General features: G+C 37.4%; 1 protein-coding gene across 1 annotated transcript; it reads right to left on the bottom strand.

The window, feature by feature from the left end:
• Window positions 1-1,391: 1,391 nt before the first annotated feature.
• Window positions 1,392-5,903, bottom strand: LOC110915722 (serine carboxypeptidase-like 45). Its single transcript, XM_022160457.2, has 10 exons — window positions 5,416-5,903; window positions 4,929-5,030; window positions 4,707-4,805; window positions 4,328-4,420; window positions 4,126-4,205; window positions 3,425-3,706; window positions 3,008-3,132; window positions 2,826-2,918; window positions 1,850-1,967; window positions 1,392-1,736 (listed from the first exon to the last, which is right to left on the bottom strand). The coding sequence occupies exons 1-10, from the start codon at window positions 5,648-5,650 to the stop codon at window positions 1,587-1,589; spliced, it is 1,377 nt and encodes a 458-aa protein (XP_022016149.1). The 5' UTR covers window positions 5,651-5,903; the 3' UTR covers window positions 1,392-1,586.
• Window positions 5,904-19,664: the final 13,761 nt, after the last annotated feature.

Raw genomic sequence — 19,664 nt, 5'->3', positions numbered from 1 at the left:
ATTATTTTTCCAAACCTAAGGTTATGACAAAGATGCTTGTGATTTTATTCACCCCTAATCTATAATTCATGCAAATCTTTCAAACTTAGCAACTTCAGGGTTACAAATGGAATACAAAACTACTTTAGGGTAGTAAAGTGTAAAACATATTTTATTTAAAAATCGGTTATCGCGGCCCATAACGTTGCTTGTACGCCATACCCTTTCTTTAACATTGAAACCGATCTACTTTCTCTCTCTTCACATTCGTTTACTCTCTCTCTAAAATATATCATCCCCTCCTTAACACAACCACCACCACCACCGTTGTCAGGTGGCCACCACCTCGAACCGCCACTCAATGTTTTAAATACCGGTTCGTACCGGCCGGTAATACCAGTTGAACCGTCTACCGTTTATTGTTCTAGTACGGTTGAGCCCGGTAAAAATATGGTTCTGATAGTCTTCAAACTGCCAGTATATCTGATAATAACTGTCCGTGCCGGGCTACCGGTTTAATCCAATGGCAAAATTTTGAGTTGATAATAAGACTCACATAGTTTTTGTCAGTGTTGTAAAAGTTGCTAAGCGGTCTCTAGTCGGCCGACTGGAGAGTTGGAAGTAATCGGAGTACTCGGGGAGTACGCGGACATGGTAACTATAAAGAAAATTAATTGTTATATATTATACATATGTTAAAATAAGCATAATTCATATCAACTGAGTATAATTTAAAATGAAACATGTTTAAAGTTCAAATATTCTGAATACAAGTCCGAGTAGTCCAGGTACAAGGCCGAGTAGACAGATTTTGACTAATTAAAAGTCAACAAACCATGTTGACCGCCTAGACCGACTAGGCCGACTCTTTCCGACTAGGCGCCGAGTTTGACCGAGGCCGACTAATTGAGTCCGCCTAGGAGGAAGTCGCCTCAGAGGGTTCCGAGAACCGAGTACTCGCCGAGTACTCAGTCTTGGAATCCGACTTTTACAACACTGGTTGGTTCCGAGAACCGAGTACTCGCCGAGTACTCAGTCTTGGAATCCAACTTTTACAACACTGGTTTTTGTTCGATCGGAAACCTGATGCATTCAACATTCCAATGTCATAAATCTCTTGTAGACTTTTATATAACAAGACTCAGATAAATAAATGATTTTTATTTATGGAATCACGTAGTTTGGATTATTTTTTGAGTTAGAATTGTATTTTTATGGAGTTATAAGATTAACTAGTCAACCTGTTGAACCGTCTGGATAGTCTGATACAACCGGTTGAACCGTTTCTAAGGTCAACCGGTACGATTAAAAACCGGTTTTTAATACACGATCCACCGCCCACCGCCATTTAACACGCGGTCTATACCGCCATTTTGACGTTAAAATTAACAAAAAAGATTTAATCTACAGTCTACACAACCAAAACATGGTAACATTCAAGCAATCTTGCAAATGTTATTTCAATTTCCACAACATTTCCAAGTCAAAAAAATAATAAAAAGAAAAAAAAAAAAAAGAGGTTAACTCACTTACAGATTACCATTATCATGACAAAATTTACTTACAATGCCAAATCAAGATTATAACTTTATTCATATTATCCACTGTCAAAACGTTTCGGGTAGCGGATTTCCCTTTAGAAACGACCGAAACAACACCAACGATCTCTGTGGTTGCGAGAATGGCGCTTCATGCGACGCACCTCGTACCGTTGCAAACGAGAATATGTTCCCATACACTTGAGTCCACCCTCCAACCTGATAGATATATTACCATATATTCATCCGTTGTTCAATACAAATGTATATTCTTTGTTCATGTTAATCGCATACGGTTTATATACGCGCTATGAAAACCATCTGTTTCTTACCTGTTGCCCCTCGAACCACGCGCGGTATGGTACCGTTGTTTTGAGTCCTAGTTCGGTTGCAAGTTGATTGACTAAAGCTCGGCTTCCCATTAACGGGATTACTGAATCCTGATCGCCACTAGATTAAATCAAGAAAACAAATTTCAGACAAATAATCAATGAGGCCAGTTAACGTACAAGACCACCTTATCATGCGAACAGTGGCGGAGCTTGACCAAAAGTTTCGAGGGGGCGTAAAGTAATGGGACCCAAAAAACTTTTTTCCTATCGTTATGTTTCGGTTCTGGTTGGGTTGGCTATTCGATTCAAATCGGGTCAAATAATAATAGTTCCAAATAAAACAAAGTGTATATTTATCAAACTACCCATCATTTATGTACAAAGTTTATAAATATTTAGAATATACAACTTAAGAAAAATAATCTAGGGGGCGATCCTATATAATTTTAAAATTTTCGGACGAAAAATCGGAACTTGTACACTTCTAACCGAAATATTGGGGTGGGCGGGTGCACCCCCGAGCACCCACTATCCTCCGCCTCTGCATGCGAAGCGTACGCGAGCATCTCACCCGTACATCTGACCTACCCTAGGCCTTCAATTGAACGCGGTGGCACAATAATAATTAACTTGACATAATTACGAACGTTATTGTATCATAACGCATGGGTTGGGTTAAACCCTATTTATGCACGTTATTTGCATAACTACGCACATTATAATGCATAATTACGCGTGTTATACAAAATTCAAAACCCGCATGCCACCAAACATGAAAATTACACATGTTAAACTCAAAATTACGCATGGGTTGTTTCAACCCTAATTACGCATGTTATATGCATAATTACGCACGTTATCGGGTGGTCGCGTACGTTAAGAGACTTTTGTATTTTAAACTTTCTCAAATATCAATAAATAATAATGCATACTCGGATCATAAAAATTTTAACAAATCAAGAACATGCATGTTTACCTATAAACCAAAACGCGAATCCCTTCTTTGATAAGTGATCCCACAATGTTGATTGTAGGTATCTCGATGTTGAGCAGTTCATAGTCTAGGATGCTGTTTACGGGTCAAAAAGTTTAATAATAGGTATAGAATGAGATATCTATAAGTGAAACGGGTCTGCAAAGTGATATACGGAAACTTACTTGCTACAAACATCCCATTTCCGTACTCCAACCAAACGCGCATGCAGCGCTCTACGGACATCGCGTCGGTTAAGGTAGTTAACGGTTTCATCTTCCACACAAACATCGACCCTCTCGGTTACTTGCTGCAAACACAACATAACATCAAGACTTTTATAATGCTCTATATGGAAAAAAAAGTTTTTTTATGAAAAAAAAAAAGTTTTTTATGAAAAAAAAGAAGTTTTTTTTTATAAAAAGAAGTCTTTTTATGAAAAAAAAAAGTCTTTTTATGAAAAAAAAAAGTCTTTATGAAAAAAAAAAGTCTTTATGAAAAAAAAAAGTTTTTTTATGAAAAAAAAAAGTTTTTTTATGAAAAAAAAGAAGTTTTTTAATTGTGTTAATGATATACAATGTGTTGGTAAAAACAATATCTACCTGAGGAACAATGATCTTGGACTGTGAGAGTACCGACGGAATACAAACATCAAGAGTGACATCGTATTTATCCACGAATCTACTGGTTTCGCGGCTTACTTCACTATAAACTTTCGCGCATATTGGAGAGACCGAATCTCTATAATATTCACTCACATAGCGCGAATAATTACACGCAGAAGTGAACAATTTGTATGTCGAATCCGATATAAGACCATGAGACCAAAAAAACTCGGCCCGCGAGTTTAAATCAGTTGCATACTCCAAAACTGGATTTCCTAACTGCATTTTGACATCAAGACAGAAAAATAAAACATGCATTAGAATGAGTTGACTTTGTAAAGTCAACCTCAGTACTTAGTGGTTGTATAATTAACATGAGTATCCTGATCATACTCCAAAACTGGATTTCTTAGCTGCATTTTGACATTAACACAGAAAAATAAAGTCAATTTGACTTTATAAAGTCAAATATTTTGTTACAAAATTTAATTTGGCTGATTAATTCTGTAAAGTTTGAAGTACAAATTGAGCAATATTTATAAATTAAAAAAGGCAAACCTTTCATTTTAATGGAATAAAGAAAATTATGTCCTTTTTGTTCTTTCTGTTCTACAGAATTGTCTGATTTGGAAAAAAAATAATAAAATAATAATAAAAAAATACAAGAATTATTAGAATTCATTTTGAAACACACTTACAGCAATTCCTTTTAAATTGAAGATCTTCTGCTTTTTGTTGAATTTAACCATAAGTTCTGCTAGTTGTGGTATATAATGGCCTGGCATTAAATAAGAAAAAAATTAAAAAAAAATAAAAAACTGAATTTTCCAATGAAAAATTCAAGAAATTAATTAATATATATTTTTGTGTTAAAAATACTTAAAATCATGTAATGATTACCTGCATAACTTTCTCCTGTAATGAACAGATCCCTCTGCTGATATTGAGGAAACTTCAAGAACCATTTATGCAAGAACACAAGATTGTCCCTAGCTTTAAATTTCAAAAAAAAAAAAAAAAAAAAATTACAAAAAGCAAAAAGAATAAAAAGAAGAAGAAGAATAAGAACCCTTTTTTTCTGCATATCTATAGATAGCAAGAAAATGAAGAGAACAACTTTTTAATGTTCTTTTGAAGGTATAAACATTAAAAAGATCACCTTTTTATGGTCCTAAAAAAGGGCTACTTCTTTTCATCAAAAACCTTTTTAAGGCATAAAGATTAAAGAACATAACTAAACTAATACTTCTATAGAAAGTAGAAGAAGCAACTGAAATACCTGTTATTGCATCAGTTACAACCTCATAAGCAGATGAGTTTGATGCATCATAAGAGAACCCTACTCCTACTGGTGTCTCTAAATACAACATATTTGCCTCTGAAATTTTCCAAAAAAAAAAAAAAAAAAAAAAAAAAAAAAGACATGTAAGTAATTCTATCAAATTCATTAATAATAATCTTGAAAAGGGTATCATGAATTTCATAAATATAACTGCTTTACCTGTATTCCAGCTATACTCATTTCTTATCAACCCCTGACCATTTGGTCTAAAAGGCCCATTTTCAGAAAATGCTCCTACACCAAGTGATGAACATCCAGGGCCTACAATATAATTGAGAACTAATTTGCTTAAAAATGTAAACTTTATAAAAAAGTAAACATTTTTTTCATAAAAATCAAAGCTTTTTTCATCATTCTTGAACAGGGTCTCATTTCTTTTTCTTATTTTCTTGTTTTCTTACCTCCATTCAACCAAAGAACCTTGCATAAAAATGTAAACTTTATAAAAAGTAAACATATTTTTCATAAAAATCTAAGCTTTTTTCATCATTCTTGAACAGGGTTTCATTTCTTTTTCTTGCATAAAAATGTAATCTTTATAAAAAGTAAACATATTTTTCATAAAAATCTAAGCTTTTTTCATCATTCTTGAACAGGGTTTCATTTCTTTTTCTTTTTTTTTTTTTTAGTTTTCTTGTTTTCTTACCTCCATTTAACCAAAGAACCAATGGCTTTGAAACTGGATCAACTTCAGCTTCCACAAAATAGTAGAAAAGTGCTCTGTTTTTCTTTGCATCTACAGTCACATAACCAGAAAATTGTTGAAATTCAACAGTTGGTTGTCCAGGTAACTTCAAAATCTTGTCAGATTCAGCCAATGAAGCTTCATTTACCACCATGAAAGCACACAGTACAACCAGCAGAAGCATTACAGCAGCCATTGTGATTTAGTGAGATGAAAAACTAGAAGCAATAAATTTAGTGGAGGGGGGGGGGGGGGTGAACTGAAGGGTATGAATGAAAATGTTAAAAAAAATATTCAGTGGGGAATTTAAACAAACAAATGGTGTGCATGCTTTGTTTTTTATAATGATTATAAGGTGCAAGCTTTATTGGTCATTTTGCAGGCCTGAAAATGGTGAGAGTGTGTGTGTGTGTGAATTGAGATGAATGAAATTTTTTCTGTACATTTGGTCTCAGAATTTTTATGAAAAGTTGCTTTTGGTCCCTCTTTTGTTGGTTTGTAAAAAATACATATAGATAGATAGATAGATTATTAAGCAGTTTTTTTTTTTTTTTTTTTTTTTTCGGAAGGTGACTTTCTATATACTGACCACAGGTCACCGAGAGCTTATCAAAGACAATCTCCCGTTAGCCCCGCTCTTGAGGACAGGGGCGGATCTACCATTGATCAAGGGGGAGCCTCCGCTACCGCTCGGTCGGAAAATTTTTTACGTTTTTAGTGTAAATTTTGGAAAAATTTGACGTTTTTTCGATTTCGTTACCGCCTATTTATAAAACGTTCCCGCTTGATCGGAATCCTAGATCCGCCACTGCTTGAGGACGCGATGTTTGATCGGGCCCCGGCCCCCGCGCAAACTGATCTCCGCCTAGAAATCATACTGTCCTCACACAAGAGACTCGCTGGGGTAACAGCTGGATAAAACCGGGTTGCCTTCCGGCCCGAACCAAAAATGAAAAAGACAATATATACTAAGCAGTTGAAAGAAAGAAATGAAAAAGACAATATATACTATTTAATTTGTTTTTATGTTATACTATTTAGAACAAACAAGGGTACGTTCCACACCAAAAGTGGCTTTACAGGCTTATTCCTATTCCCAACAGGTTAAAAAAAACAGAGATAATGATGGTGATTTCTGAGTTCTGACCCTGCCTGCCTCCCTCCATAAGTAAAAAAAAAAAATATAATTTTTATAAATTTTAACCATGTAAACAACATAAATTTACAAGCTTTTTTCAGTCTTGCATCTTCAACAAGTTTCTTGACATGAAATAAATCAATAAACTAATAAACACATGGGTGTCCACTGTCCTCCCTAATATATTTTATAAATTTTAGCCATATAAATATGTTTTTTCTAGCAAATATGTTTTAGCTTCACAAGTCTCAAGTTCGAATCTGATCCTAACCAGGTATTCGGGTGACGGGTTTTCTCCAAACTAAAGATTGTAAGCTTGGGCTACCCAACACTGTCTGTGATTACGGACGTATGGGGTCGTCTTTTGTCCTTAGGTTACCCTAGGTCGCTGGGCTTTTATTCCTTGAGCGTTAAAAAAAAAAGACAAAAAGAGAAAAAAAATAACTTTTCAATCTTTCACTAATAAACAAACACAAGGGTATCCTCCATAGGTACAAAAAAAAATATTATTTTTTTTATAAATTCTAACCATATAAATAACATCAAGTTACAACTTTTTTCCAATCTTTCATCTCCAACAAGATTCTTGACATGAAATAAACTAATAAACACAGGGGTATCTCTATAACTAAAAAAATTATATTATATATTTTTTCACAAACTTTTAACCATATAAATAACATCAAGTTTCAACCTTTTTCCAATCTTTCATCTCCAACAAAGATTCTTGACATAAAATAAACCAATAAATTAATAAACACAGGGAAACCAACAGTAATCTTGAACAAGATTTGGTTTTGTTCTTTTTCTTGATTAGTGTTGAATGACAAGACTTTACCTAAGTACCCACCCACATGGACAAGAGAAATGAGGTGGGTAAATGCCACAAACTGCAGATTGTGCCAGACCTAGATTCATATTCCTTAGGTTCAGATTAGGGATTTGAGTTTGACTTAAAACTGATTGAGGGGTTGGGTTATTCTCTGTTGCCTCTCTGTAAAAGAAGTGTTACTTTTGGCCCAAACTGCTTTTCTAGTCCTCTATCTTTATTTAATGTCAATTATGACCTTTTTAGCTACATGATTCTTTGTCCAAGATACATACATATTCTCCATGGAATTTGTTTGTATACTTTTGAAGTTAACTTTTTTTTTTGAAAGGAAAACTTCATTAGAACAACACCCCAAGCCCGAAAACCGAGCGGGGACCCAAACAAAGGCTTACAACAAAGAAAAATTACACCACTCCAACCATGAGATATGATTGTTTTTCGACCTATGCCTATACCATAAAAAAACCCAACGATTTGACTTCGCTAAACACCTTTTCCACTACGGCTTCAACATCCGAGAAGACGACTTTATTTCTGGCTTGCCATAAACACCAACACGAGACGATGATAATTCCCTGAATAACCGACCTCTTAGCAGCATCGACATGATCCGCTTTATGGATCTCGAGCAAATCTCTGAAAGAAAAGGCAAAAATCGGAGGAATCCGGCACCACTGACTAATCTTCTGCCACAAAACCACAGAAAATAAGCAAGAGGTGAAAAGGTGCTCCACCGATTCAGCCACGTCCTTGCACAAAGGGCATAAACCATCCCCTACGGGAACCCCCCTTCTAGCTAAATTATCCGCTGAAGGGATCCTATCCATTTCGGCTCTCCAAACGAACAGATTACACTTCCCTGGAACCCATTTGCACCAGTCCAGCACAAAAAGATTATCGGCCACATAAGAACCCGACAAGGCCTTCTTGACCGCCCCGACTGAAAAAAGACCCGAGCGATTCCCCATCCACTTCCAGCAATCTGCTGAGCCATTCAACGAGACAGAAGACAGAGCCGAAAGGAGGGAATTAAGCTCCGTCAACTCGACTCCCGGCTCCGGATCATGCTTCCAAAGCCAAACCCCATTAACCCTATCCTTCACCTTACAGTCTTTCACAACCTCAAGCGAAAACAGATTCGGATAAATGATACAAAGAGGAACTTCGGACAACCAAGGGTCGTGCCAGAAGAGAATGCGATCTCCACTTCCCACCACCCCCCGAAAGAAACTGGATAGGCACCGGTTGCCCGGAATAACCTTGCTGAACGTTGTTGCAATACTATGCCAAACTCCCGTGAACGCCTTTTTAACCGGAAGAAAAGACCAGTTCGTACCACTAGAATGAATAGCATCCACCGTCTTTACCCACAAACTCATATTTTCATTCTTGTACCTCCATCCCCATTTACTTAACAACGAAACGTTAATTAGAGACAATTTACAAATGCCCAATCCTCCTACTTTTTTCGGGGTCGCCACCCGATCCCATGCTACCCAGTGAATTTTATTTGCCTCGCCCGACCCACCCCAAAGAAATTTCTTGATAATCTTTTCCAGATCCGATAATACCTTAACCGGGGCCTTATAAAGAGAGAAGTAATAAGACGGGAGGCTCTCGAGCACCGATCGGATAAGCGTAACTCTCCCACCAAAAGACAACAAAGCGGATTTCCAAAGAGCGAGCCTAGCCTCGAAAATGTCATAAACCGGCCTCCAATTGACGATACGGTTCATATTCGCCCCCACTTTAAGCCCGAGATACTTAAAAGGGAGAGAATCCGAGGAGCAACACACCACATCCGCCAAAGCCTTCAACTCCGCATCGCACACCCCGATCCCCACTAGATTGGATTTACCCAAATTAATTCTCAACCCCGAGCAAGCATAGAAACATCTCAATATCCTAATAATGTTGAACGCGTTCTCTTGCGACCATTCACCGATAATAAGAGCATCATCCGCAAAAAACAAATGAGAGAGACACGGACCATCGAAAGGGAGCTTAATCCCAGAAAACAATCCGACCTCAACGGCTTTACGAATCATACCCGATAAAGCCTCCATGACAATGACGAACAGAAACGGAGAAATGGGGTCCCCTTGCCTCATACCCTTGGAACATTTGAATTCGAAAGTAGGGGCACCGTTGACGAGAACCGACGCACGAGCCGACGATAATACTCCCATAATCCAGTTGCACCACTTCGACCCAAACCCCATCTGACGAAGCACATCCACAACGAAACTCCAATGGATGTTGTCGTATGCTTTCTCGAAATCTATTTTGAAAAGGAGCGCCTTTTTCTTACACTTCTTCAACCAAGAACACACCTCATTAATGATTAAAGCCCCGTCAAGAATATTTCTACCTCTCAGAAAAGCCGACTGGGAATCAGAGATTACCGATCCCAACACCTTCTTTAGCCTGTTAGCGAGAACTTTGGAGACAACTTTATTCACCACCCCAACCAAGCTAATGGGCCGATAGTCACAAAGCCCCACCGGATCCCTTTTTTTAGGAATAAGGGCGATAAAGGAAGAGCCACACCCCTCATTTATCTTCCCCGTATCCCAAAAAAATGACATCAGTCTCCCGAAGTCTTCCTTGAAAATCTCCCAAAAAAATTTGAAAAACCTGAAATTGAAACCGTCAGGACCAGGAGCACGATCGTTCCCGCATTCAAAAACTGCTGACTTGATTTCCTCCATGGAAAAGCGGGCCTCTAACCAACTAACATCGTCATCCGAGATCCTCTTTAAGTTAGGACAAACAAGACCCGGCCTATCCTCAAATTCCTCCGTTAATTTAGCTTTAAAGAAGTTGAACACCTCCTTCTTGACTAATGACGGTTTGGACACCCACGACCCTCCAATATAAAGCCCATGAATAACGTTGCTAGCTTTCCTTGAATTAATTTGAGAGTGGAAGAATTTAGAGTTCTCGTCCCCATCTTTTGCCCACCTAACCCGAGATCGTTGTTTGAGATCCATACTTTTGGCTAGTTCAGCCTCATCTAAAATTCTTCTATTTTCAGCTAAAATCCACTCCTCCTCCTCCGATAAGCCCCTAGTCTCCAAAGCTACTTCAAGCTCTTCAATTTCCTCAACGGCGGAACCAACTCTATCCCCTTCTTTTTTTAACATAAGATCTCTCCAGACTCTAATTTTCCCGCGAATGAAACTGAGCTTCTTAACCAAAAACACGTCCGGAGACCAACCTAAATCAACAAACTCAGAACAAGCATTCTCTACAACTTCCTTGAAACCTTCTTTATGCAACCACGAATTAAATATCCGGAAAGGCCGAGCACCGAAATTAATCGGCTTCGTAGATAGAATTATGGGGCAATGGTCCGTCCACCTACAAGGAAGAGCCTTAAAACATGCTTCCGGCCAAGCATTGAAGAACTCCGAGTTCACTAGAAACCTGTCAATCTTGCTAGCTTTCCTCCCATTCTCTGAATGCCAAGTGAACGTCCTACCTTTCATGTTAAATTCCAACAAACCAGAATCGAAGATAAACGAATTAAAGTTACTGGCACACGTCGGCTTAAACGAGCAGTTTCTCCTTTCTTCCCTAAACCGCACAGCATTAAAGTCCCCCCCCCCCCACCACCCAATATCCATCGTGAGAAGAGATAATCTGGTGCAAAACCTCCCATAAATTCTTTTTATCCTGGGAACCTTGGGGGGCATAAACATTCAGAACATTCATCACCGAATTGCACCCACTAACACTACCCCTCAAGAAGATGAAATTTCTGTTTTTAGACACCTCCGAAACCTGGAACAGGCTGTCATCCCAGAGACATAACAAACCCCCAGAAAGACCAGAGGAATCCACCGCCTCCATCCCAAAGGACCCGTTACCCCAATATTTACTAGCCAAAGCACGAGAGGCATTTCCTTATTTGGATTCTTGAATAGCCAGAAAACTAATACCGTGATCTTTCCTTAACTTAGAAATCCATCTAGACTTGACGTCACCCCCCAGACCTCTAATGTTTACAGATAGAAAATTCATGCTTGAACGTCATTAATACCTGATTTAACGAAAGAATCCCTAACCAAGTTGGCGTAGTTCCTCAAATCCATGCCAAGTTTGCTACCGACCGACACCGTCTTCTCGACCTCCTCCTCTTGTTGCTGAGAACCTTGCACCGACTGACCCGGAGTCTGATTCGCAGGACCCATGGGGATCTCCTCTGCAGTCACAACCCCATTTACCCCTGAGAAGACATGCTCAACCCTTGGACTTAAGTTGGTGACTTCAACCTCGGGAGTAGAGGTGGAGTTCATTGCCGTCCCACCCAAATTGGAAGAGTCGGTAAAACCCACAAACCCAAATCCTGGGGCGGGTCCCTCTAGATCCCACCTGGATCTTTTCTTGGGTCTTGACTCAACCGGAGAAAAACCAGACACGGTATGGGCTTTAGACATCCTGGATTTGGGCTTTAACCCACCTTTCCTAAGGGCCCCCTTATCACCCTTCCCCATTAAGAAATTAAAATCTCCAAAAGTGGCTGGACCCATACCCTCCAAATGCTCCACGTTGGGACAGGCATTAACCGAAACTACCGGTGTCCCTTGAGAAAACCTAGGTTGACCTTCCTCATAATTACTATCATTATTGCAGCCGAGTTTTTCTCTCTCCTCCCGCATGCACGTATCCGTTGCATGGGGATCGACCTCACCGCCCACCGGCTCTTGGGCTACCCCCACCCCTTCATCTTCCTCCCTAGATTTTTCTGAACCACCGGCTCCGGACACCGGAGCAACCTCTTCCGGCTGGGCACTCGAAGAATGAGAATTCTCCGAGGATAGACTAAACGGAACACCAAGACAATCCGGGACCCAGTCGTCTAGTTCTTCCTCCACCCAGATTCTGAAGGATCTGTTCTTCCACTTCAACGAAACGTCTTCATTGATTCGATTAGCACCCCCTGAAAGCACTCCCACTCTGACAACAGCCAAGTTATGGTCTTCCTCCAAAAATTTCGGAACATGGAGGATTTTCCCAAACACCTCACCAATCATAACCAAAATCTCAGTTTCCATCAGATGGAGGGGTATACCCGTCAACTTGAGCCAGGCCACCCTTTCAAAGCTCAAAGTTTGGCCATTCCACACTTCCAACTTAGTAAACCAAGGACCCCAAACTGACTTCGAGTCAATAAACGCGAGAGCCTCCTCCTGACAAGAGAACGAAACCAAAATGGAAAGACCACCCAAATACTGGATCCTTGTGAAAGCAATTTTTGCAATCCTCATGAGTCTATCAAAATCGACTAGGGTTTCTAAGTCGACAGTTCTCCCTACCACCGCAAAACCAAACACATCCTTGAACGCCCCTGTAGAATCTGGAACAACAATAGACTTAACCAAGGTACTACTGCCCCCTTCATTAAGACCAGCTGCACCACCCCCAGCTTTGGACACCCCCACAACATCCCTATAGCTTCTGCAATCCCTCACGTTGAAATTCCGATTAACCAGCGGAGGACCAACAGAAATGGGAGCCTGCTGTGCTGGTTTGGGCTGGGAAGACAGCCCTTTATTTTCAACGGCAAATCTCGCCACATTTGCCTTCAGCTTGCAATCCCCCATCCTAATCCCCCTGATCTTTTTCACCATATCTAGCATGTCTGAAACGCCTCTGAAGCTGATAAACCCGAATCTGCTCCCCGATTTGTCTCTTTTCTTGGCCACGAATGTACCAGCAACGTTCCCTAATCCCTCCACGCTGCACCTTAATTCCCACGGAGTACATCCTTCCGGCAAGTTGGACACAAAGAACTTGGAAATATCACCTCTACCCGCCATGGGGACACACCCACCAAGATAAAAAAGACAAACACACCGCCGACCACCGAACCTCTCTGTCGGGACACAATCTTCAACAAAGTGTTAACGGGATTCGAATCAATCTAGCTGGACTATAAAGATAGCCGCGACCGATATCAGACCCGCTAAGCCAACGAGAAGAAAGACCGACAAGAGAGATTACCAAAAAAGGATCGGAATAGAAACGAAAGGCTCCGTCTCCCGGAAGCGAATGGAAGAAACAACCCGGAGGGATAGAATGAAAGGTCCAGCCGGAAAAGAAAGCGACCTCGCACGCTATACCTAAGAAATTGCCTTCGTCGAGCCGCCGGCGAGAGAGAGGGGTTTTGTAGTTTATTACTTCCTTGCTCTATTGCTCACTTTTGAAGTTAACTAGAAATGGGATTCAAGGGTTCTTGATTTTCATGATTTGAGTCATGCATATATAATTTATCTTCTAATAATATTAATCTACTATGATGTTTTAGAGATCTATGCATTGTGTTAATTGAACCAAAGTATATATAATATACGTTGTGTAACATAAGTGTTTTACGTGTCTCATTTAAATTTTACTTGTGTTATGAAATCTTTCCTAGTCATATTGACTCGATGAAAGATTTAAAAACTTTCCGATGATTTTTAAACTAGCGTCTTTCATAAATCTCTAAACTAAGTGATAAAACCAGAACATATTGGTCGACATTAGTATCAAGTTCTCCGCACTATAATTAGGACGTAAAACTCTTTTTTTCTCCGCACTATAATATAAAAAGAAAGACTAGTGAAATTCTAGCAAACCACCTTAACCCGCGAATAACTAAGGCTATGCGGTATATCTCAGAGAAGGGTGAGCGGGGAGGTGACTTTGAGGGAGCCAGAGGTAGGGAACACCGCGCTACCCCCTGGTCCCACGATGTTTAAGGGTGAGCAGCGTAGTATCCATTCCAGACTCACCAGTGACGAAGTTTGAGATTTCCAACCGGGGAGCGGAAGTCAACAGACCTAAAAATTTCTATAAAACTGGGGGTTGAAAACGTATATACCAAAAAATTTCTATACGAAAACTACATACTCTCCACTACTCAGCGAAAAGTTCGGGGGTTCGACCGCCCCCTCCCGCCCATTAAAAGCTTGCACATAAGACTCATTACAATCTCTTCCTCTCTTTTTCCCTCTTGTTTATCTATCTGTCCCCCTCTTTATTTAACTTTTTTTACTTTTTTTAAGTATAGAAAAAGAGGTGAGAATCAAGGATGAGTATAACATAGATTAAGTGATGAATGGAAGGAGATGGTGATGTAACGTTATGGTGATAGTTAAGAATCAGGGATGGGTATAAGACTGTCCGTAGTGGGGCGCCATCACAAGGCAAAATAGGGTATAACGCCCCCCAACACCACTATGACGGACACTATGGGGTAATTTCTTTCCCTCCCGCTATGCATATCACGGCGTGATCAGTCATTCCTCACTCACTCACACATATACATACATACATACATACATACATACATACATACATACATACATACATACATACATACATACATATAAAACCCATACATATATAACCCTACTATACACTCAAGTTATATAAAGTCCCTCTCTTACACGATCTACCACTTATCGTATAACGCCCCACAAGAGGCTTTATAACTACACATGTCCTAAAAGATAGCCCAAGTGTGTCATATTCAAAGACTAATCTTGCAAAACAATTCAAGTATGAGAATGTAAAGTCTTATTTTCCCATCTTTAAAGTGGATTGTTGGCAACTACAAACAATGGCTTTTTGAGTTTTTGTCAAAAAGATTTTGCCTTTCTAATAACCTCTAATTCAATAGCTTTTTTTTCAAAGAAAACAAATTAAATAGTTAAAAACTTTAAAATTATCCTATATTTTTTCAATAATAATGGTCTCTTGTCAAGTGCGTGGCCGAATCACGAGACTGAATTAGTGTATAAAATATAAAAAGGCTATAGATTTTAAATATTGGAATATAATTATGTTTTTGTAATGAGTGTAGAAGGTATGAAGCTATGGACTTTTAGGTGGGGAAACTAGGAACAATTATTGTCATGCTTCATCTTTTAAAATCATTGTAAACCAAAGCTTTTTTGACTTGTAAGCTTTGCCGTTAGAAGATAGTGGTGAGTTTGCCCTAAAACCAAAGATAATGGATTGTGGAGGAAGTTGGTTGTGTATATTGGCTTTTTTCTAGTGTCATCATCATGTGGGGTTGGTTTCTTGATTCTAAAAGCAAAAAACAAGATTGAGTTTCTTCTCAAACACAACTATTTGCCATTAGAAAGATTTAAAAACAAGTGATAAATCATGGGTTATTATCAAAATGTTTAGAAGAGTACTTGTGTTTTAATGGTTTTAAACATTTGAGTCCAAAATCAAAATGTTTAACGCCCTGAGTCCCTAGACACTTTTTTTATAACCATTTGAGTCATTTTAAGTCCAAATTTTAACAATTTGAATCCAATTTTTTTTTTTTTAAAAAATTGGACTTAAACCATTATAAAATGAACAAAATTGGACTCAAAACGTTATAAAATAAATGGCTAGTGACTCAGGGCGTTAAACTTTTTGATTTTAGACTCAAGTGGTTAAAACCACTAAAACACAGGGACTTAAAAAGTAATTTACTCAAATGTTTATGTTATAAAATGAAGACATGTGGGTTCTTGACATTGTAATTGTTTTTATCGGACCCCTTTTAATCAAACAATCGTTTATCGGGTTTGATCCTTTGTAATGTTTGTTGTGAATATGATTACCTGGCTCTTTAGAAAGATTTAAAGATAAATGATAAATCATGGTTCGTTGTCAAAATAAAGACACAAGTTCTTGATGTTTATGTTACGGTTTATAGTAATTGTTGTCATTAGACACGTTTTAAGTAAACAATCCTTTATTGGTTTTATTTTATTACGATGTTTGTTGTGAGTATGATTACTTGGTTCCATTTTATGATGAAAAACAAAGCTCTTTTTGGAATGTTACTTTGGTTTCTTTTTATCTAGAAAATATGTTGGATGAATGGATGATAATGATGATGTCAATGGTTCCCAATAAACATATTAGAAAAATCATAACTGTGGCTTGAGTTTGAAGGGAGTTATTTGCCACAATCATTTATGTTGTAGCCTTTTCCATGAGCAAGCTTGCATATAAAGCTCCTCAATTTTTTGATTATCCATAATTATAGTGCCATTAACTATCTTGAAAATTTTCCTGAATTTGAGAAGGTTTTCAAGATTTCAACCATGTGAAATGTTGACCCTATAATTGCTCTTTCCTTTGCATGAATCAAGCATGTGTATCCATCAATCTATTAAAGGAAGGGAGAAAATTTAGTACACATGTTTGCACATAAAAGGCCATACATCTTTAATATTGCATTGTTACATCTATTTTCAAATGGATTATATTTATACACATAAAACATCATATAAAAACCATAAAGATATTTAAAAACAGTGAGAAAATTCATTATCAACCAAAAATTCAATATTTTTATGTTATTCATCTTTACATAAAAAAACTATATGTAACTTGTGATATACATATACGTAGCTCAACAATGTATATATATTTATCTGATACGATATAATAATAATCTTTCAATTAAAAGAAATAAAAAAAGATTGATTAGTTGATAATAGTTTACTTGGTTTTCAAGTTTCTGTGGTTCTCTCTTTATATATATACATGTTTGTATTACTTCAAATAAATGATTTTAAAGAATGTCAAGTATCAACACCATATTATCCTTAAATAAAATGCATTTTAATCAAAAGTGTTTTTTATAATTTTTAAAATCAGGTTATAATATCATAGAATGAAAACATTGCGTACTTAAAAATCTTTACCTTAATATCTACCACTTACTTCAAATATAGTTTTAAGGGCTGTTTGGCAACCTCTACGGTAGTAAATACTAAGCCGCTAAGAGCTCTAAATGGGTAAAAGACTCTCAGCCAGTAATTGTTAAGTTATTAGTATTGTTTGGTTGGACCTCTATGCAAAATGACTATTTTACCTCTTTGAACTACAATCCACTAGATCAATAACAGATAGTAAAGAATAATCATCTTTAAAAATTACAACACGTTATGCAAGTTTGAAAAGTCTGGAAAAAATAATTTCAATCAACAAAATCATATCACTATTTTGAATCTGCAAATTATCACTTTTAAACCTTCTTAAAATCAATTGTCGGTGGCAAAATGTAAGCCAATTTCAACTTAAAATTATATCATAGCATTCAAGCTGCAATCATAGGTTCCATTGTTATAGAAAATGGCCAAACTGATGCATTTTAATATATTCAGAAGAAATGGTGACGAGGATAAGAAATTGGGATAAAAACTAAGCTAAAGAAAAACAAATATATGGTACATGTTGATGTGTAAGAATTTATACATTTTTTAACGTCAAATTTATCCTCATTAATGTGAAAACTCTTTGTATTTTCATTGATTTTGGTAATCATTCTAGTTGTTTGTGGAAATACAGGTCCGAGCTTTGGCCCAGTGATAAAACGAAGGCTTTTGGAGCAATATGAAACAAAAATGGACATTTCCAGCAAATTGCCAGATATGGCACAATCATGTCAACCCCATGAACAATCGTGCCCAGTCATCCGAGCACCAACACCATCATGCCAAACACCAACACCATCCAATTTGGATAAAGATCTTTGAGTGGCATGATCATACCAACTTCAGGCACGATCATGCCTGGACAAATCAGCCCAAGGACAACCAGATTTACGAGCATGCTATCGAAGATTCATGGTGAAATTAATCATGCACGGTCGTGCCAAAGCCTAGCACAATCGTGCTCGCCTCGCGAACTTTTGAGCGAGATTTTGCCAAAAATGGTAGCAAACAAAAACGACAGACGAAAAGCGAAAATGACACAGAATGAGTGTGTTGGCTCTTGAAGGTAAGCTTACTCTCATATTTATGCACTTGGAGAGCTTGAAGGAACCAATGAGGAGGACAACACTACTCAAGACTCCTTCATCCAACCTTTAACTTTTGCTTTTAAATGGTTAGCATTTTTAATCTATGTCAAACTTTGTAATCTTTACAAGACTTGTTCATGTTGTGATGAGCCCTAGAAGCTAAACATTTGGGTTGTCTAAACCATGTTGAAACTATTGCTAATGTGATGATTTGGAAGTAATTGTGATGACAAGTTTATGTTAATCTTCATGATAGTGTTCTAGTATTTTTCTTGGACTATGTATGCATGCTTAAGGTTGAATTTCATGAATTTTGCCCATCACATGTTGGAAAACCCATGTGTAGATGATAATTGTTGAATCTTGTTACTAGTTAGTATGATTCACGACATGAAACTAGGATTAGTAATTGTTAACATGAAATGAATGAAGATGAAACTAGGATTAGTAATTGTTAACATGAAATGAATGAAGATTTAAGCATGTGTATGTAATCTTGTACTTGGATTTGGAAATATATAAACCTGACTTGATTTGTACTTTTCTTTAAGAAAATCATGTATTTGTAGTATATACTTTAGAATAGATAATACATCGAAGGTTGTAAAGAAAGAAAAATAGAACCCCTATATAGATACAAATAAGGATTTTTAGACTAATTTGTTTGTATTTATATATGCTGAAGTTTCTTTTGGACTACCTGATTTGCCTTACACTACTGTTATAAGACCTTTGTTGCATTATATTTATAAAAGTTTTGAGACAATATAAATAATTACTTTTTTTAACAATAAATTTGGATTATTGACGAATTCATGCCATCAGCGGAACAACCCGATCATATCCATCAGCACTAAACAATAATCTTATACACCAATTCATAAGAAAACTCAATAAATATAAGAAAAATATAAGAAAAACCCCTTGTGGGAAGTAACGTTTTGTTGCATTATATTCTATAAAAAGTAGTTTTGTTAAATAACGTTGTTAATACTTGTTAGACCATCCGTAGTGCGGTTTTTTTTTTTTTTTTTGACGTTTTTCCCCAAAAAAAAGGCCCAACAACGCCGCCTGACCGCCCCCTGGGGCGTTTTTTTTTTTTTTTGAAAAAAAAGTGGAGCGTGCTTTTTTAAATGCCTTCTTCTTTTTGTTTGGCCGATAGCATTTTTTTAATGGTTTTTTTATTTAATTCTATTACACCCCTTTTAACATAATGCCCACAATACTCACATGCTGATTGAATCGCGACATGACGCAAAATACCCAAGAGTCTTTCCCCTCACAGTACACATGTTCTTATAGATAATTATAGAGCAATCTTGGTTTTTGTATAATGATGCAAGCAGGCTTGTTAGCTTGTCTTTTTCAAAATAAAAAGAAAACAAATCTTAGATGTTTATCCAGTAATGGTGTTTATTATTTATATTATA

Source organism: Helianthus annuus, chromosome 16 (assembly GCF_002127325.2).
Source record: "Helianthus annuus cultivar XRQ/B chromosome 16, HanXRQr2.0-SUNRISE, whole genome shotgun sequence".
Classification (NCBI taxonomy): domain Eukaryota; kingdom Viridiplantae; phylum Streptophyta; class Magnoliopsida; order Asterales; family Asteraceae; genus Helianthus; species Helianthus annuus.
The sequence above is the reverse complement of the archived record's forward strand: the minus strand, read 5'-3'. Positions and strand labels throughout refer to the sequence as shown.

Coding starts and splice junctions, on each gene's coding strand:
- LOC110915722 (XM_022160457.2), bottom strand. CDS start 5,650: ATGGCTGCTGTAATGCTTCTGCTGGTTGTACTGTGTGCTTTCATGGTG. Junction 4,421..4,706: donor TGTAACTGATGCAATAACAG/GTATTTCAGTTG, acceptor TGAAATTTAAAG/CTAGGGACAATCTTGTGTTC. Junction 4,206..4,327: donor TACAGGAGAAAGTTATGCAG/GTAATCATTACA, acceptor ATTTAATGCCAG/GCCATTATATACCACAACTA.